Raw genomic sequence first — 21,666 nt, 5'->3', positions numbered from 1 at the left:
GTTATCAATGACAGGGGGTGATCAGGGTCATCACCCCCCTGTCAATGATCACCCCCCCTGTAAGGTTCCATTCAGACATCCGCATGATTTTTTACGGATCCATGGATACATGGATCGGATCCACAGAACGCATGCGGACGTCTGAATGGAGCCTTACAGGGGGGTTATCAATGACAGGGGGTGATCAGGGTAATCAGGGTGATCACCCCCCTGTCACTGATCACCCCCCCTGTAAGGCTCCATTCAGACATCCGCATGATTTTTTACGGATCCATGGATACATGGATCGGATCCACAGAACGCATGCGGACGTCTGAATGGAGCCTTACAGGGGGGTTATCAATGACAGGGGGTGATCAGGGTAATCAGGGTGATCACCCCCCTGTCACTGATCACCCCCCCTGTAAGGCTCCATTCAGACGTCCGCATGATTTTTATGGATCCATGGATCGGATCCGTAAAAATCATGCGGACGTCTGAATGGAGCCTGACAGGGGGGTGATCAATGACAGGGGGTGATCAGGGAGTGTATATGGGTGATCACCCCCCTGTAAGGCTCCATTCAGACGTCCGCATGATTTTTACGGATCCATGGATACATGGATCGGATCCGTAAAAATCATGCGGACGTCTGAATGGAGCCTGACAGGGCGGTGATCAATGACAGGGGGTGATCAGGGAGTGTATATGGGTGATCACCCGCCTGTCATTGATCACCCCCCTGTAAGGCTCCATTCAGACGTCCGCATGATTTTTACGGATCCATGGATACATGGATCGGATCCGTAAAAATCATGCGGACGTCTGAACGGAGCCTGACAGGGGGGTGATCAATGACAGGGCGGTGATCAATGACAGGGGGGTGATCAGGGAGTTTATATGGGGTGATCAGGGGTTTATAAGGGGTTAATAAGTGACCGGGGGGGGGGGGGTGTAGTGTAGTGTAGTGTGGTGTTTGGTGGGACTGTACTGACCTACCTGAGTCCTCTGGTGGTCGATCCTAACAAAAGGGACCACCAGAGGACCAGGTAGGAGGTATATTAGACGCTGTTATGAAAACAGCGTCTAATATACCTGTTAGGGGTTAAAAAATTCGGATCTCCAGCCTGCCAGCGAGCGATCGCCGCTGGCAGGCTGGAGATCCACTCGCTTACCTTCCGTTCCTGTGAGCGCGCGCGCCTGTGTGCGCGCGTTCACAGGAAATCTCGCGTCTCGCGAGATGACGCGCCGATGCGTCCAGGAGGAGAAAAGCAACCACCTTCCGGACGCATCGGCGCGTTAGGCGGTCCGGAGGTGGTTAAAGAGGAAACACAAACCTCTGGCAGACGCTGCTGACACCGTAGACTGTCCCGGTCCCCCCCCCCATATCCCCCTTAAAGGACTGCCCCTGCCGCCCCGGTGACCCGAAACCATAAACTTATATCGTTATGGTCCTACCGAATATTAGGCCGAACCGCCTTCCTCTGCCTGAATTGCTGGTCATACCTAAGCCACCCGGAACCCCCATATACCCTGTATGCCTCCCCAATCGCATCCAGATAGCAAAAAAAGGCCGAGCAACACTCAGGCGTCTTTTCCCCAATGACGCTCGCCAAGATCGCAAACGCTTGCAACCAATTGGCGAACGTACGTGGGATGAGTCTATGCCGGTGTTTTTCGCCCTCTTCCTTTTTTCTCCTTGCCCAGTCGTTCCCTATCCAGGTTAAACCGCTCCAGGGGAAGAAGCGAAAAAATCTCAACATACTCCCCCCGCCATAACCGCTCGCGAACGTCTTGCCTTAAGTGCGCTTCCAATGGCCCCTCAAAACACACGTACACCTCTCCTTTTGCTGCGTCGCCAACCTTAGTCCTCTCTTCCTCCCCCCCACCTGTGTCTGAACCGACACAGATCCCCCCCACCGACCCCCCATGCCGGTAATGGAGACAAACCTGCCACCCCCAACCCTGAAACCCATCCCGCCAAACTAGTCAAAATTTGCCCCAAGCCCCCCACTATTTCCCCGTGACCTCCCCCAGCCCCCACACCCCCCGGGCTGCTAACTAATGTCTGCAAAGCACCCCACATATTCTCACCTGGCTGCCTGGGCTCTGTGAACCCATCAGCCGCTGATCCTGACTACGGACGAACGGTCCTCCCAGACGACTCTACGTATTCTTCGGTTGTGCTTGACCTGCTCGACGTCTGCACCCCAGCGACGTCCATGCTAGGTGCGCTCCCCAAATCCTCAGCCCTCACAACATCCTCTTGCGGTCCCAGGCCAGGAGACACCTGCCCGTGATCCCTTGGAGCCATGCGCCCTCTAGTGGCTACTCCTGGCACAGGCTCCGTCCTCCTGCTCCTCACTCTCCCTCGCCGAGCGGACGTTCCTGCCACTAGGGGGACAAAGGAACCCGCAGACCCAGCTCCGGATCCCGCGCTGCTTGCAGGTGAAGACAGGGAGGGGGGAGCCCTGCCTCCTTCGGGGCTCCGCTGCGCACCCGGATTCCTCCCACCTCTGGAGGACGGGGACGAGATGCGCCCACCGTCCCCTGCCTGTGGAGGGTCCCTAGAGGGGCTCCTGCGCCGAGCCCTGGGGGTTTCACTGGGGCTAGTTTTGCAACAGCTGGAGGGCCGCAGTTTGAGGATGCCTGTTGTAAACAAAAGAGCCCTTGCCCTGCGCGATCTATTGCAGGGCAAGGGAGCACATCGGAGCATGAGATGCTCCGATACTAACATCAAGGGGGCTGCCTTGTTAAAAAAAATATGGGTATGTCCGGGTTCAGCTCTGAACCCGGACAACCTCTTTAAAGTGAATTGCTGGCATCCACATAAATGTACGCGCTGGTAGCGAAAGGATTAAAAGACATTTAAATTGTGAGCTAGTTGGAGGGGGCCTGAGGTGCATTACAGCTGCACGCTGTCTTCGCAGAGTCTCAAAGAAGACTGGCCACTGGCCTGGAAAACCCAGTGCAAGCAATGCCTCGAGCAGAGTCCCTCCTACATTGAGCTGCTCAGCAGCGCAAACAGTAGGTCAGCACAGCAGTAGGTAGAAGATATGATGTCGTCACATAACACAAGATCTTTTTCATATTTCATGATGAACTGAGGAAGCCATTTAACATTTCAAGCTGGATTACAAGAGGAGCAAGTAAGAGAAATGCATGCAAAAGAAAAAGCAATCCAACAGTTATGAGAATAACAGACATTTCAGCTACAGTTGTGATTATGAGGGGGAATATTGTTCCTACTTACAGCCAAGTTCCTATAATTAATTCCATTGATGTACCCAGCAGTCAGCCTATTTTAGCTGCTGTTCATAAAATATGGTGATACAAGAGAACAATAGATTGCGCTCAATAGTTCAAGTAATCTAAATGCTTCAATATTTTAGCATCTTAAGACATTTGAACTTCTATTTGTATATAGCTATCTATTTATAGAACCAGCCATGGTAATGCAAATTATGATGTATAACTATTTGAGAGACTGATTATTATTATTTTTTTATGTTCTGCTGCTTTGCTAAGGCTAGCTTCACATCTCCGGCATGGAGATCCAGCTGCCTGGTCCGGCAGAGAATGCCAGGAATCAGCTGGACGCAGACCACAGCGTGCAGCGGTTTGTGTCTGGCCGATTCTTTGCATTTTTGCCGGAATGCGGCTGGATCTCCGCCAGACCCTATTATACGTAATGGCATCCGGCAGTGAAGGATCTGGAGAGTCTGTGTTGGTCCCATGTTCATATATGCTGTAATGCTGAGAAAAATGAAGTTTTAATATATGCAAATGAGACTAGACGCAATGGGGGCGTTACAATCACTCCTAGAGGCTCTGCTCTCTTTGTAACTACCCTCTCCACATTGATTATCGGGACCAGGCAGTGTAAACCAGATAAAGCCTGGCCCTGATCTTCAGTATAGGGCACAGGCGCAGTACAGGAAAGAGGCTCGCCGGCAGTTCTCTTATGTACTGTGCCTGCACTAGATATTGAAGCTCAGGGCAGAAAGTGAGACTTTAGGAGAAGTCCGGGCCAGGCATGATTGCGTATACACTGCCTGTTCCTGTCAAGAGCCTCTAGGAGTGATGTCAATGCCCCGTTGCTCCTAAAGGCTCATTTACATATATTAAAACTAGAGATGAGCGAATTTCTCAAAAATTCGATTTGGTCGGTCCGCCGAATTTACTAAAAATATTTGATTCAAATTTATTTGTGGCGAATCGTGTTAAGAAACAGCTATTTCCTGGCTGCAGAGAGCCTTTATAGTGGTGTAGAACACTGTGCCTTGCAGTAACACGCATAGGGAGTCTGCTGTGGTAGTGAAATAATACTGTGAGTCAGTATGACATGCAGATGACAGGCGTCACTCTTAGAATCACTGCACACTCCACTTATTTGGGCAGTTACGGGGCAAAAACTGACCAAATAATTAAAGTGTGAACTCAGCCTTACAGGTCAATGTTAGCTTCAAGAAGGAAGGCACTCTTTTTACACTGTCGGCAGTTGATTCCACAGAGATGTCTACATAACCTGTTCTATTCAACGCTTATACAAGTAGACCCCCCCCCCCCGATAGAGTGGAGAGGATGTCAGCAGTAAGTTTGTGTTGAAGTCACTGATTATTTTGCTCATCCTCTGATAAGTCACAACAATAACCCCACAAAAACGGATCCTGTCTGTTGAGCATCTGCCTTCACTCGGTCAGCATTTTGTCAGTAATCTACCAGCATTGCTAAAGCCAAAAAACACAGGATCAAAAACAGATGACATGTGAATAGAAAATTTGCATGTTTTGTACCCATTCCTGCTTTGGGTTATGATTTGGTATCCAAATGCTGATGGGACCATACAGGACTTACAGCTGCTACATAGACAGGATCCATTGTGTGTCTCATTTTTCCTTCTGACAGATCAGAAGTAGGGTCAAATAAATAATGATGTCAACCATGCCAAAAAAGCTAAATAGTGGCCCAGTCATGAAGTGGGGAGGGTGGGAACAGCATGAGAAATCCACAGAGTGGCCCAATGACATAGTGGTGAGGTGGTAGCAGCATGAGGAGACCACAGAGTTGCCCAGTGACATAGTGGTGATGCGGCAACAGCATGAGGAGACCACAGAGTGGTGATGTGACAGCAGTATGAGGAGACCACAGAGTAGTGATGTGGCAGTAGCATGAGGAGACCACAGAGTGGCTCATTAACATAGTGGTGAGGTGGCAGCAGCATGAGGAGACCACAGAGTGGTGAAGTGGCAACATCAGGAGACCACAGAGTGGCCCAGTGACATATTCGTGATGTGGCAGCAGCAAGAAGAGATCACAGAGTGGTGATGTGGCAGCAGCAGCATGAGGAGACCACAGAGTGGCAAGGTGACATAGTGTGGAGGTGGCAGCAGCAGCAGCATGGGGAGACCACAAAGTGGCCCAGAGACAGTTGTGAGTAGGCAGCAGCATGAGGAGACCACAGAATGGGGAGGTGGGTGGCAATAACAGTACCCGCTGACGATGGTGGGTGTAAGAAGGAGCACTTGGCATCAGATGTTTGGCATCAGGCGGGTGTCAGCATCAGAATAGTAGCTGAGGCAGGTACTTAGAAAAACCCATCTCTTTTGTCAAGGTTTGGGAGAGGCAGCATGGATGATCTAATCTGATGCATCAGGCATTGGTGGGTGGAAATCCTGGCTGATCTACGCATGATTCATCTTGACAAAGGTCAGTCTCTCAACATTTTGGGTGGACAGGCGAGTTCTCCTTGGGGTAACTATGGCCCCCGCTGCACTAAACACCCGCTCTGATGCCACACTACTGGCCGGACAGGACAGCTTTTCCAGGGCAAACTCGGCCAGGAGCGGCCACAAATCCAGTTTGGCTGCCCAGTAGTCCAGCGGATCTTCAAAGTGGGGTGGCAGGGTGCTGTCTAAGTATGCCGCCACCTCCTGGATCAGGTTCTGCTCCAGGACTAGCTGCTGCTGCTGGTGAGTAGTTTCTTCACTAGGTGGGTTAAGAAAGCTTCTCATAATAGACCCTAGACTCAAGCTGCTGCTGATGGAGCTGGTACTGCTCCTACCTCCCCCCCTCAGCAGCCATGGCAGTGGAACGAGAACACAGAGGGCCCCCCGGTCAGACCTGTCAGAGGATGGACGATGGCGCAGTAGGCAGCGGCCAACTGACTACATAGGAGGTCTCTATAGTAGTTCAGTTTGTCCTCCCTCTCAGCGGATGTAAAAAAGGCCCCCCATTTGGGACTGGTAGCGAGGGTCCAACAAGATAAAGAGCCAGAAGTCATCCCTCTGCTGAATGGTGATAATTCGGCTGTCACTACCCAAGCAAGTGAGTATGCAGCGGGCCATTTGCTCAAGTAACTCGGAGGGACTCCCTGCCTCTATCTCCACTACATACTGCCACAGTGTGCCTGGGTCATCTGCCTCGTCTTCCTCATCTCTCTCTTGCTCCTCCGGCTCCTGTCACCTGTGTAGAAAAACCACCCATTTTGCTACACATTGCTTGTGCTCCAATGTCCTCCTCCTCCTCCAGTTCAGCCCTCACAGGGCTCATGTGGCCATGAGATGTAGGCATAAATGTAGATCACCAGTCCCCTGACCAGCCAGATTTACCAGCATCTGTTCCAGGATATGAAGCAGTGCAATGACGTTGTTCATCCTGTAGTCCTAGCACCTGACAAATAACGGGGCATCCTCAAAGAGCCTGAGCAAACGACAGGTGTCACGTATGAGCTGCCACTGGCTGACATCGAAGTTACACAGGGGAGTACTCCTGTCTACAGATGGCCTTGCGGTTCGCCAGGCGGTCGTTTCGCGGAGAACTTTGCTTGTTCGCTGTTCGCCGAACAGGCGAACATATGGCGATGTCCGTGGGCGCCATATTCTTTGCATTGTGTAGAACTTTGACCCATGACACATCCATCAGGTGGGACAGGACAGCCAATTGAGACATTTCAACACATGGACACACCCCCTACCCTGAAAATAAACCCGATCCGGCCGCCATTTTACATTCAGTTTTTTGCCAGTGTAGGCAGAGGTTGCTGTGTGGAGCAGGGACAGACTGTTAGAGTATAGAGACACCAAACGCTAGCTAATAGGGCCACAAAAGTCCTTTTAAGGACTGGTATAGGTGTGTTATCAATAGGTGTGAAATACTGAGGGGTGTGATATACCTATAATAGACCTTCTAACATAGAAAGTATATTATAGGGCATTTGTAATGTGCATCAGTTGTGTGGGGTTCTGTTGAGATACCGCAGCTATACAGAGGGACAAACTCCATTGGAACAACTAATTGCAACTGGTGTGATATACCAGTTGCCCCCCCAAAAATCTGATTGAGGCAGGGGTGTGATATACCTATAATATAATTTCTATATTGTGCATTTGTATTGTGCAGCATTTGTGTGCGGTTCTGCTGAGATACTGACTTGAAGTAAAATTGTTATCCACTGACCGTCTAATATACCTCCAGCCACATAATTACTTGATGCTTTCTGTCTGGTGAATGCCTTATGTTTGGGACCTTGGAGGAATTCAACACCTGTGACGACCACGTGTTATCGAATTTCAACTATTATCATTTGTGTTTTTTTTTCAAAAGGGGAGATTTCGTTAGCCATGTTTTTAATCCAATTTTATATTTTTCACTCTTTTAAACATATGTATTTGACATCTATTTGTACTGACCTGCAGTAAAATTTATATCCAATGACCGTCTAATATACCTCCAGCCACATACTCACTTGATCATTTATGTATGTTGAATGCATAATTTTTGGGGCCTGTAATCTAACTGGCCAACAGTAAAATTGTTATACGGGGACCGCCTAATGTACCTCCAGCCACATTATCAATTGTTCCTTTCTGTTCGGTAAATGCCTAATGTTTGAGGCCTGTAGTCCACTGGCCTGCAGGAAAATTGATATCCAATGACCGTCTAATATACCTACAGCCACATAATTACTTGTTATTTTCTGTCCGGTGAATGCCTAATGTATGGGGCCTGTATTCCAGTGGCCTACATTAACCCTTTCATGACCAAGGGTCATTGATGCCCCAATGTCCAGGTCAAAATTTACAAATCTGACATGCGTCACTTTATGTGGTAATAGCTTTGGACCACTTTTACTTATCCACGCCATTCTGAGATTGTTTTCTCGTGACACATTGTACTTCATGACAGTCATAAATTTGAGTCAATATATATCACCTTTATTTATGAAAAAATCCCATATTTACCAAAAAATTGTAAAAATTTGCAATTTTCTAAACTTCAATTTCTCTGCTTCGAAAACAGAAAGTGATACCTCATAAAATATTTATTACATAACATTCCCCATATGTCTACTTTATGTTGGCATCATTTTGGAAATGTTATTTTATTTTTTTAGGGCATTACAAGGCTTAGAAGTTTAGAAGCAATTCTTAAAATTTTTAAGAAAATTTCCAAAACCCACTTTTTAAGGACTAGTTCAGGTCTGAAGTCACTTTGTGGGGCTTACATAGTGTATACCCCCATAAATGACCCAATTATGGAAACTACACCCCTCAAGTTACTTAAAACCAATTTTACAAACGTTATTAACCCTTTAGGTGTTCCACAAGAATTAAAGAAAAATGGAGATGAAATTTCTAGATTTCACTTTTTTAGCAGATTTTCTATTTTATAAAAAAATTTTCTTTAACACATTAAGGGTTAACAGCCAAACAAAACTCAATATTTATTACTCTGATTCTGCGGTTTACAGAAACACCCCACATGTGGTCGTAAACTGCTGTACGGGCACACGGCAGGGCACAGAAGGAAAGGAATGCCATACGGTTTTTGGAAGGCAGATTGTGCTGGATTGGTTTTCTGAACGCCATATGTTTTTTATTTTTCTACCGATCGTCTTGTGCAGGGGCTCATTTTTTGCAGAAAGAGTTGAGGTTTTTATTGGTACCATTTTTGGGTACATAGGATTTTTTGATCATTCATTATTACACTTTATGGGACAAGGTGGCCAAAAATTGGCTGTTTTGGAACATTTTTTTTTTTTTTTTACAGCGTTCATCTGAGGGGTTAGGTCATGTGACAGTTTTATAGAGCAGATCGTTACGGACGTGGCAATACCCAATATGTATACCTTTTCTTATTTATTTAAGTTTTACACAATAGCATTTCTGAAACCAAAAAAATGATGTTTTAGTGTCTCCATAGTCTGAGAGCCATAGCTTTTTATTTTTTGGGCGATTGTCTTAAATATGGGCTAATTTTTGCGGGATTAGGTAACGGTTTGATTGGTACTATTTTGGGGTATATACGCCTTTTTTGATCGCTTGGTGTTGCACTTTTTGTGATGTAAGGTGACAAAAATGGCTTATTTTTTTACACCGTTTTTATTTTTTATGGTGTTTATTGGACGGTGTTGATGATGTGATATATTTATAGAGATGGTCGTTACGGACGCGGTGACACCTAATATGTGTGGTTTTTTTGTTTTGTTTTTTTTATAGGAAAAGGAAATTTATTTTTTACATTTTTATTTATTTATTTTTACTTTTATTGTTTTCACTTTTTTTTTTTTTTTTTATCAGTTCCCTCTTGGATCTTGAAGATCCAGTGGGGCTGATGGTTGTACTATACTTTTCAATGCTCTTGCATTGCAAAGTATAATACAATCAGATGCCTGTAGGTGGCAGCACTGGACGCCTATACCATGGCAACCGGACGCCTTTGCAAAGCGTCCGGTTGCCATGGCAACCATCGGGCGCTGCGATCGCAGCAGCCCTGATGGTTGAGAGAGAGGGAGCCCTCTCCCTCTATTAACCCTATGGATGCCGCTACTGCGGCATCTATGGGGTTACAGCAGTGTCAGCATAGAGCTGACACACGCTGCTGATGGCGGCGGCTCAGGAATGGAGCCGCCGCCATCACACACAGAAGGGGGACCGCAACGGGGGCAGGGGACGGGGCATCGCTGGAAACTGGGGAGAGGAGAGGGGGGCAGCATTTCATTATTTACAGGAAGGGGCTGCAGGAAGGGGCGGACCGCATCGGGAGGAAGTAGCAGGAGAAGATGATGGACAAGAAGGGGGCGCAGGTCGGGGCAGGAGAGGGCGGACCGCATCGGGGGGGCAGGACAAGAACGGGGCACAGATCGGGGGCTTCAAGGGGGCACGGGGGCTTCAGGACACATTACCGATTTCAGGCTCTGATCTGCAGACCGCAGATCAGAGCCTGAAACCGGCATTTTTTTCACACAGCGATCCGATTAGTTAGTCTGCACAGACTAACCAATCGGATCGATTGCCGGCAAGGGGCCACTCTGATTGGTCCCTTGCCGGCATTACTGCACTGTATGCTGTCCGTGACAGCATACAGGGCAGGGGCAGAAGCTTTAATCCAAGCGCTTTGCAGCGCTTGGATTAAAGAGCTGCCAGAACATATATATACGTGGTAGCTGCACGGGGTATGTGCAGCTATCACGTATATATACAGATTGCAGTCGTGAAGGGGTTAAAATTGTTATTCATTGACCACATTATGTACCTCGAGCCACATAATCACAATTTATTTTATGTCAGATGAATACCTAATTTTTAAGGACAATACTCCCGTGGCCTAAAATACATTTTCTCTAGGCTCCAGCAGGCACATTTCTGAGAATTTCCCTTTAAGATGCATAAAAATGGCCCCTGATTAAAATAAATATTTTTTGGGGGAATTTTTGCAATTGACCCCCCTCTGGTATGTCACTGTCTATGTTGTGGGATGATTTGTGCACTTCTTATAAGAATTTGGTGGCTGAAAATATGACCTGAAGGTTTTTCAGGTTTGCCTGCCATTAAAGTGAATGGGGCCCGCTGCGAACTTGCGGTTCACGAACATTTGATCGCGTTCGCAAATCGTCCTGGCTGATGTTCGTTCATCACTACTCCTATCCACTTGGATCATCAAGAAATCAAACATATGGAGGGTGGAATTCGAACAGGTGAAAACGTCGCATATCAGTCTATGTTGGGGGATGCCGTTTTGCCGTAGCAGCTCAATGAGGGTGTGCTTGGCGGTGTACGAGTGGCTGAAGTGCATGCAAAGTTTCCTGGCCATTTTTAGGATGTCTTGCAGATGGGTGGAAGGCTTCAGGAACAGCTCGACAACCAGATTGAACACGTACACCATGCAGGGCGCATGGCTCAACCCTCCTTGATGCAGCGCTGACACCATGTTCTTCCCGTTGTCGGTCACCATGGTTCCGATTTTGAGTTGTTGCAGAGAAAGCCAGGATTCGATTTCTTAATGAAGGACACGGAGCAGTTCTCCCCTGTGTGACTCAGTTCGCCCAGTTTCAGTGTGGAGCTCACCCTGGTATTTAGTGATGCGGATGTCTAAAAAGGCAATGCTATCACTACTAATCTCACAAGTAAATTTCAAACCAATCGTGTTAATATTAAGGTGCGTCACAAAATCTGAGTATGTGTCCCTGGTGCCATCCCACAAGATAAACACGTCGTCAATGTACCTACCCCAAACAATATATTAGGGGCCCATCAACGACAGGGTTCATTGAAGACAATGGTGTCCTCACACCAGCCCAGGAATAGGTTGGCATAACTGGGCACACAAGGGCTACCCATAGCCGTACCCCTGAGCTGGTGGAAGAAACGTGTCTCAAAGATGAAATAATTATGTGATAAAATGAACTCAAGTGCTTGGATCACAAATTCAGAGTGTAACTTAAATTGAGTACCACGGATGCTTAGGAAGTATTTAGCTGCTGTAATACCCCATAAAAGACCTCTACTTCAATAGAGGCCGGATTAATGTTCTCATCTATATGGATATTCTCAATTTTAAGTAACAAATCTGTTGTGTCTCTAAAATAAGATGGCAACGATGACACAAAAGGACGTAAGATGTTGTCAACATAGGTACTGATACTGTGAGTAATGGATCCCACACCTGAAACAATGGGATGTCCCTTGAGGGGAGGGTACCCCTTATGAATTTTGAAGAGGGCGTAAAATGTGGGAATCTGTGGGTGTGCCGGCACCAGGAACTTCATCTCGTCTTTAGAATCAATCTATTTCCAAGGGCACCTATAACTATAGATTCCAACTGGTTAGAGAAATTAACTGTGGGGTTAGAGGAAAGAATATAATAACATGTCTTATCATCCAATAGAGCCTGACACATTTTCCGGTATGTAATGTGATCCATTAAAACCACATTATCACCTTTGTCGGATGGTTTACATATGATGCTAGTGTCAGATTCTAAATTCTTTAATGTATCCATTTGACCTTTATCCAAATTATAATATCCTCTTATATTATTGCCCTGAAGCTTCTCAAGTTGATCTACTACTAGTTTGTTAAAGAGATCTAAAGCCGGGGTGTCCTGAGGAGGAGGCATTCTCACACTCTTGGGTTTAAGATTTGTAAATGGACCCATTTCAGGATTACATTCATTTTCAGTCAGCAAAGAGCTCATTGTGCGAACTCCCACTAAATCCTCCAAAGATATACCAAGTTTAACACATTCCTCTTTATCATGAGTTAAAAAAAAATTATGCCATTTTAATTTGCGAATAAAGAGGCTAAGGTCTTTTACCCACTAAAAGGTATTAAGTTTTGTTGTGGGGACGAAAGAAAGACCTTTCTCGAGAAGTCTCTCTTCCTGTTCCGTTAGAGGTTTATCCGTAAGATTATTACTTAGGTTGAGGGCAGTGTTACTTGGTTTTGGTGGATTCTGAACTGTTCCACCCTCCCTGTCTCTCAGTTGGTAAGGGAACATATTTGTTTCACTGCCGGTTTCTAAAAAAGTGGTACAGGGGGACGGAGATGAAGGATAATAAGGAGGGTAAGGAAGAAGACAGAGATGACTGTACCAGGGGTGATGTCACGATACTGGTGCAACAGAACTGGAATCCAATGGCCAGGACTTGGGAGCAGAGTATATATAATACGGATGTAGCAGAACCCACGTTGTTGTGCTCCGCACAGGTGAGGCAGAGTCTGTAGACGAGAACCGAGGTCAGGATAGCAGAAGTCAGGGCAGGCGGCAAGCTGGCAGGAAGGTAGACGAGCAGAAGGTCAGGGCAGGCAGCAAGCAGGTACGAAGGTCCAAGAACAGTCCGGGTCAGCAACAGGAGGTAGCAGGGAGAAACGCTAGGGCACAGAACACATGGAGGAGTGAGTTCCAGCAAGAGGACGGCGGACAAAAAGCCAAACACAATACTCCAGCAAAGACAGGAAGGTCTGGCCAGTTTAAAAAGGAACAGGAACAGGAAGTGAGATGGCAACCAGGAAACATATAATCCACCATCTTGACTGAGGGCAAACTTGAGGGCAAAGTAAACTATATCAGGGTAGTTTCTGACAGGAACAGGAACAGGAAGTGAGATGGCAACCAGGAAACACATAATCCACCATCTTGACTGAGGGCAAACTTGAGGGCAAAGTAAACTATATCAGGGTGGTTTCTGACAGGTGATGATTCCCGTGTTGTACTTTTTTGAGGGCCCTGAAAAGTAGGTGATGGGTTTGTACCCCTGTAATTCCTTCTGTATTGTTCTCGTGGCCGTCTTCTATTACCCCTTCCTCTGAATCTATTTCTGCCCCTAGAGGAAACAATACCTCTTTCTGTATCAGAGGAGTCATGGTCAGTAGAGGAAATATCAGTACTAGGATTTGTTTGAGTGCTGTTTAAAAAGACAAAGGCACGTTTCTCACGATATTCTAGCAGGTCCCGAATGAAATGTCTATGTTTTCTATCCTTAAGTGTTATCTGATATCTTTTTACATTAGTGCATAGGATATTTTCGCGTCTATTAAAATCAGGATCTGATTTAAGTTTCAGAGCTGATTCAATAAGGGTATTCAAATGTTTGGATGTTCTATCAAGAATTCATTTTTCTTCGTCTAACAATAATTGCATGAAGTGAATGGAGCTGGAAAGTAGTTGCTCCTCCCACTTATCTAATAATTGGGTTGAGCGTGCACTCTGGGCTGGTATGCCATGTACCCTCAGTCCTTTAGGAACTATTTTATTCTTGATATAGTTCTCTAGGGATTGGCACTCCCACCAGGATTTTACGTTTTCTTTGTATCCCTCGTGTAACTTCTTAAATGTCTTTTAAAGTAGGGGTACTATCTAGTATATTCTCTCCCTATCTCTGAGGCTTTATGAGAATCATTTAACCAAACATTAGTGTCTATGGGTCCTGTAAGGAAACCTGCCTTATTCTGAATACAAAGACTATCACTGACAAAAATCTATAGTGTTGAAAAGTACAGAAATACCCCACAATGTATACAATAATTGATAACGTATTGTGCCACATAAGAAGAGCAGAGCCTTACTCTGGATGTGGTCAAGGATAGTATCATCCAAGTAATTAAAGATGCCAAAGCATCCAAGCCCTTGGTCTTCAAAACTGTAAGTTGTTGCATCTTTAATTACTTGGATGATACTATCCTTGACCATATCTAAAGTAAGGCTCTGCTCTTTTTATGTGGCACAATACGTTATCAATTATTGTATACATTGTGGGGTATTATTTTAATATTGAGAAGTAAAAGTTAAGTTTTTTCCGAAAAGTCATTATTTTCTCTGTGATAGTTATATCTGTACTTTTCAACGTTATAAATTTTTGTCAGTGATAGTCTAGGCATTAAAGGTAGAATGAATACCTAGAGCATTATATACATTATACTAATTTTCTTTAGCGTCCCTCAAAAGATATGCTATAACTGAATTTATGGCAGTATTCCAAAGCTCGTAAATAAAGTTCCAGGCTCTATATGATGGTAAATAGGGATGTGCGAAGCAAGCTTTGGATCCTAGACTTCGTTTTAATGCTGTACAGAGATCTTTCTTTGTACAGCATTAAAATGTATGGGCTCCGACGAGACGAAGTAAGTGTGTGGTATCACACCTCATTGACTAGAATACCAAACACAACCCATGGACCAGGGTAGTGCTGTTTTTGGAAGAAAGCAGCCATGTTTTCTAATCCTTTAATTTAATTTAATACATACTCCACTACATTATCAGATCACCCCTCACTAACTTGAGGGTCTGTTAAGAATGTAAAATTTCCTTGCACCGCAGACCTATTACCAGTGATAGACTGCAGGCTACCCCACAGCCTGTAGTCTGTTAAATGGACACCAGATTGGCTTCCTAAAATATCCAGTGTCTAACCAAAGGTGCAGGGCGGTTGTTAGATTTTTTTACTTTTTCTACAGCTTTTTATATAATTTCTATAATAGGGTTAAACTCAGATAATAACATACAATTAGGCAATTGCTAATTTTGCAATTCCCTATTCTACAGTAATATGTATACTGGCTCCAAAGGATGAGCTTCAGTTTTAGGGCTCATGCACACGACCGTTGTTTTGTGGTCCGTTTTTCACAGATCCGTTGTTCCGTATCTGAGGGGTTTTTTTTCTCTGATTTAAGTCCTCTTCCGTTCTGTTATTCCACAAAACATATCCGTATAGTTTCCGTTGGCGATCCGTTTTTTTTGCGGATCGGAAACAGTAACTTTTTAATCACAAAACACATGAGCAATATGGGCTGGGTATAGCATTTCTACAGTATGGATGTGCAAAATACGGATGACATACGGATGTGTTTTCGGTGTGCGTTCTGTATTTTTTGCGGACCCATTCACTTGAATGGGGCCTCGGACCGTGATTTGTGGACAATAATAGGACATGCACTACTTTTTTGTGGAATCGAAATACGAAAATGTAATGCACACAGAGTACCTTCCATTGTTTTTGCGGACCCATTGAAGTGAATAGTTCCGCATACGCTCCGCAAAAAAAAAAAAGGAACAAAATATGTTCGTGTGCATGAGCCCTTAGGGTCCATTCACACGTCCGCATTATGGGTCTGCATTGGTGCGAACCCATTCATTTTGAAAAATAAAATAAAATTGAGCATGTCCTATTCTTGTCTGCAGCTGCAAAATGTGGAACGCACATGGCCGGTGTCCGTGTTTTACAGACTGCAAAACACTTGCGTACATGTGACTGGACCCTTACATGTAAGAACCCATCTAGATACATTTGAAGTCATAGCTAGGATTTCCTTCAAATGGGGCTTCATGTGTAGATTCAGTTTGCTGCTCCTGATGCCCTCCTGCCACCATGTTCCCGGGGCATATACTGTACAGTTGCATAAAGAATAATGGTTTAGTGGAAAGAGAATGGTTAAAGGGGTTAACTGGGATTGGAAAATTTGATGCTCTGTCTTTAGGTTTTGCTATCTGTGTCAGACCAGTAGGGGTCCCACTGTTGTCCTGCCGATCAGCAGAAAGAATGGGGCATGGCTCTTCAGTGGAGGCCTTTAAGGGCCCCTTTTGTATGACATGTATATGTTGGGTGTCCTAATACTAACTCTGACTGTTTTTAATTTCAGTGACTACATTATTAAAGAAAAAACGGTGCTGCTGCAGAAGAAAGACAGCGAAGGATTTGGCTTTGTGCTGAGAGGAGCTAAGGGTGAGGATCTCCTCTAATTACTGGGGGTTACTTGTGCCTCCCTGCTCTGCTGGACTGAGACTGAATGCATAGCTCTCTGTAGACAACCGCAAAGGCATATTTTCCTTTAACAAGTACAAATGACCAAGATTAGGCCGAATGAATACAAGATGTGAAAGATCTCATCTGTATTATGGCTTAGAGAATAGAAGGTACAGCTATAGTCTGCATGGGTGATGATTGAGAGCTCCACTTTGCCCAAATCAATCATGCCAGGCTGCGGCAGTACCAGATGATTGGAGTGATTTTTTTTATTTTATTTTTTATCCCTGAGCTGATTATGGAAAGCACTCTTCTTCTAAAAGACTCTCAGTGGAACTTGAGTATTGAGCATCAAGATGTGGCAGCAACATAGAGCAGAGATTTTTACCGACTCAAGTATTGCTTAGCTCAGTAATGTGCAGCCTTTAGTTGGAAGCCACAGCTCCTAGTATACTCTAGCACAGTATGCTGGGAGTTGTAATTTAACAACCGTTGGAGGGCCACATTATGTATACCACTGGTCTAGCTGTTTTATATATTAGATTTTTTTTGTAAAGGGGTTTTCCAGAAGCACAGTATTAAGGACATAACCTCAGGATAGGTCATCAATATCTGATCAGCGAGTTCTGTAGCCTCTTCCTTGGCCATTGAGTTCATCGGTCACATGACCTATGAAAATCTTATTCCCATTGAAGGAAATGGGCCTGGGCTGCAATACCAAGCACAGCCACTGGACAACTAATGGGGCTTGGTAAGCTGTTAGGAGACACAGGGCTCACTGGTGCATCATAACCTGATCAAACAGCTGATTGACGGGCATGCCTGGTTTCAGACCACACCTGTCCTGAAGATAGGCCATCAATATTGTGTTCCCAGAAAACCCCTTTAAAGGGCTTGTCTGCTGTAGAACAATTTCAAATGCTATACTTTGGCATCCTGAGTTAAACCATATGAAGAGAAAAAAAATAGAAGGTTATATTGCTATTCTGGGAAGGAATTACCCAAGATGGATATATAAAATTGTTGGTGCCAATGGAATGTGTATCTCTAGAATACTAGTGAACGATTATCAATATTGAATTGTTTGTAGGTTAGTAAATACATATATAACAGGAGTTGAAAAAAATATAAAAAAAATAAAAAGGGATCTCTAGAGAGGCTGCTTGATCTCGTGGGGGGTGTACCCATGTAATTTGAACAATCTAGTATCAATAAAAAAAGTCAAATCAGCGCCACTTCTCTCAGAGTTTCACATCAGGATAATTAACAAATGGTCTCTCAATAAAACACATATAGGAGCAATTAAAACGTAATGTAAAGGCTATAAGAGGACCCCCCTTTAATGGTAGGAGAATTCAGAGTATGTACTCACTTTACTGAGGAGGATACCTGAAGGATAACCACATGACACCTACAGGTACTTCCTCCCCCGCCGAGGTCGCATGTAGAATAGAAGAAACTGGTGTCAGCCACGGTTGTTTCTCAAACAGTTTATTTTAAAAGTTCCACTTCAACGCATTTTGGGGGTTCAAAATCACTTTTTGACCTTATCAAATGCGCCTGTGGCTCTATAATCATATAAAACAGGTCACTCACGTCACAAATGTGTCCAAGGGGATGTCTCACGATGCAATGTGCCCGGCTGCAGCCATCTCCTTTCGGTGCCCAGCATCGCCTTCTGAATTGAAATCGCCGCCCTCCCTTTCATTAGAGCAGCCTACCTCAGTTCATCGCCGCCTCTCTAACGTCCTCTCTAACGATTTCAGAGGCAGCGCTGACGTTAGAAAGGCGGTGATGAACTGAGGTAGGCGGCTCTAATGAAAGGGAGGGCGGCGCTGGGCACCGAAAGGAGATGGCTTATATAAACCTGTTTTATATGATTATAGAGCCACAGGCGCATTTGATAAGGTCACTTTAGGATTCTGTGTATTAGTAGGGACCTTGCCATATGTTTAGGTTATAGGCCTAAATTCTGATGACAGAATCCCTTTAAATCCTGCCCCTGGTTCTGCCCACTCCCTGCCTGCACAAGTCACTACGCAAAAAAACGGAAGCTGCCCGTGTGCGCCTTCCGCAATTTGAAGAACGGAGCAGGCGGCCCATTGAAGAAATGCCTATTCTTGCCCGCAAAATGGACAAGAATAGGACATGCTATATTTTTCTTGCGTGGCCACGGAATGGAGTGCTGTCCGCATCTTTTGCAGCCCCATTGAAGTGAATGGATCTGCACCCGAGACGCAAAAAACTGCGAACAACGGTCGTGTGCATGAGGCCAAAGAGTGTACAGTGGCTACAAGGACCCTCTCTGGAGTCACTACATCAGTATAATACACTAGCAGCCAATTCATTTTAGTGACCACGGTGTAATGCTTCTTATCTCTTGTGGACCTGTGGAAACACTAGATGCTAAGTTCCCAGAAAAATGGTCAGGAGGAGACCATAGTGACTTCTATGGGGCAGTTTTCTAGACATGCTCTATAAGACCTGTGCAGAGGTCATTGTACAAGGTATGAATAGATAAGCTTTGACAATCACTCATTGTGAATGGTGGATCCTGTCTTCTGTCATTCTAATCCTGCCTGTAATTATATCCCCACTGTGTACAGATAAGCAGATAACCGCAGTAAAGTGATCTGTACAGATCAAGAAGTGGTTCCTATTATTATTCTTAGTGGTCAGTGGGAAAACGACCGGATTTATGTTTTTTGTTTAAATATAGATATTGACACGGAAAATTAAAAATAACATCGACAATTCTTTAACACCTTAACGACCCAGGACGAGATAGCTCGTCCTCAAACGCCGGCACTTAGCGCTCGAGGATGAGCTATCTCGACCTGGAGGCGTTCCTCCCCCCGCGTGCGGTCCCCCCGGTCAGCAGCAGAGATCCGGCGGTTACTGACCACCGGATCCCTGCTACATCCACCAGCATTGGCGATAACGCAGATGCCTGTCGATTAACCCCTCATATGCCGCGGTCAGCGCTGACCGCGGCATATGGGAGGTTTGCCCTCCCTCACCTGATGGATCGGATCCCCGCTGTGCTGTGGCGGGGACTCGATCATTGCCATGGCAGCCCCAAGCCATTACGAGGCTTGGGGCCTGTTAACTATGGAAGCCTAAGAGGCCCAGCCCCCAGTGTAAGACACTAACAGTTCAATACAGCACAATACAGATGTATTGTGCTGTATTGAAACAAGGATCAGACCCTGTAATGTTGAAGTCCCATAGTGGGACAAAAAATAAAGTGAAAAAAAAAGTTAATAAAATTAAAGTTTTACAAAAAAAATTAAAAGTTTCAAGTAAAAAATAAAAAAAGTGTAATTTTCCAAAAATAAAGTAAAAAAAATAAAAATAATAGGGAAAAGACATATAGACATATTAGGTATCGTTGTGTCCGTATCGACCAGCTCTATAAACATATCCCATGACCTAACCCCTCAGATGAACACCGTAAAAAATAAAAAATAAAAACTGTGCTAAATAAACAATTTTATTTGTCACCTTACATCACAAAAAGTACAACAGCAAGCGATCAAAAAGGCGTACGCCCATCAAAATAGTACCAATCTAACCGTCACCTCATCCCGCAAAAAATGAACCCCTACCTAAGTCAATCGCACATAAAAAAAACAATAGCTTAGAATATGGAGACACTAAAACATCATTTTTTTTGTTTTAAAAAAGCTGTTATTGTGTAAAACTTACATAAATAAAAAAAGTATACATATAAGGTATTGCCGCGTCCGTGTCGACCGGCTCTATAAAAATATCACATGACCTAACCCCTCAGGTGAACACCGTAAAAAAATCAAATAAAAACTGTGCTAAATAAACTATTTTTTGTCACCTTACATCACAAAAAGTGTAATAGCAAGCGATCAAAAAGTCATATGCACCCCAAAATAGTGCCAATCCAACCGTCATCTCATCCTGCAGAAAATGAGACCCTACCTAAGATAATTGCCCAAAAACTGAAAAAACAATGGCTCTCAGAATATGGAGACACTAAAACATGACTTTTTTTTTGTTTCAAAAATGATATTATTGTGTAAAACTTACATAAATAAATAAAAAGTATACATACTTGGTATCGCCGCGTCCGTATCGACCGGCTCTATAAAAATATCCCATGACCTAACCCCTCAGATGAACACCGTAAAAAAATAATAATAATAAACCGGTGTAAAAAAAGCTATTTTTTGTCATCTTACATCACAAAAAGTGTAATAGCAAGCGATCAAAAAGTCATATGCACCCTAAAATAGTGCCAATCAAACCATCATCTCATCCCGCAAAAAATGAGACCCTACTTTAGATAATCGCCCAAAAACTGAAAAAAACATGGCTCTCAGACTATGGAGACACTAAAACATGAATTTTTTGTTTAAAAAATGAATTTATTGTATAAAACTTAAATATAAATAAAAATATTGTATACATATTAGGTATCGCCACGTCCGTGACAACCTGCTCTATAAAAATACCACATGAGCTAACCTGTCAGATGAATGCTGTAAATAACAAAAAAAGGTGCCAAAAATGCAAGTTTTTGTTAACTTGCCTCACAAAAAAAGTAATATAGAGCAACCAAAAATCATATGTACCCTAAACTAGCACCAACAAAACTTCCACCCTATCCCGTAGTTTCTAAAATGGGGTCACTTTTTGGGAGTTTCGAAATGGAAAAATGGAAATTCTGAAATGTCATCTCTATTTGCCAATAACTCTTGTGGAACACCTAAAGGGTTAACGACGTTTGTAAAATCATTTTTTAATACCTTGAGGGGTGTAGTTTCTTAGATGGGGTCACTTTTATGGAGTTTCTACTCTAGGGGTGCATCAGGGGGGCTTCAAATGGGACATGGTGCCCAAAAAAACAGTCTGCCTTCCAAAAACTGTATGGCATTCCTTTCCTTCTGCGCCCTGCCGTGTGCCAGTACAGCAGTTTACGACCACATATGGGGTGTTTCTGTAAACTACAGAATCAGGGCCATAAATATTGAGTTTTGTTTGGCTGTTAACCCTTGCTTTGTAACTGGAAAAAAAATATTAATATGGAAAATCTGCCCAAAAAGTTAAATTTTGAAATTGTATCTCTATTTTCCATTAATTCTTAACCCTAAAGGGTTAACAGCGTTTGTAAAATCAGTTTTGAATACCTT

General features: G+C 44.3%; 1 protein-coding gene across 1 annotated transcript in view; it reads left to right on the top strand.

Annotated features, from left to right (window-relative positions):
- SHANK1 (SH3 and multiple ankyrin repeat domains 1) overlaps nt 1-21,666 on the top strand; it is a 511,391-nt gene that overhangs the window by 407,133 nt on the left and 82,592 nt on the right. The window contains exon 14 of the mRNA XM_044281565.1: nt 16,398-16,480. Coding sequence (XP_044137500.1) covers nt 16,398-16,480 — 83 coding nt within the window. The remainder of the gene's footprint in view (nt 1-16,397; nt 16,481-21,666) is intronic.

The sequence above is a fragment of the Bufo gargarizans genome, chromosome 2 (genome assembly GCF_014858855.1).
Source record: "Bufo gargarizans isolate SCDJY-AF-19 chromosome 2, ASM1485885v1, whole genome shotgun sequence".
Classification (NCBI taxonomy): Eukaryota; Metazoa; Chordata; class Amphibia; order Anura; family Bufonidae; genus Bufo; species Bufo gargarizans.
This window is presented reverse-complemented; position numbering and strand designations above follow the sequence as displayed.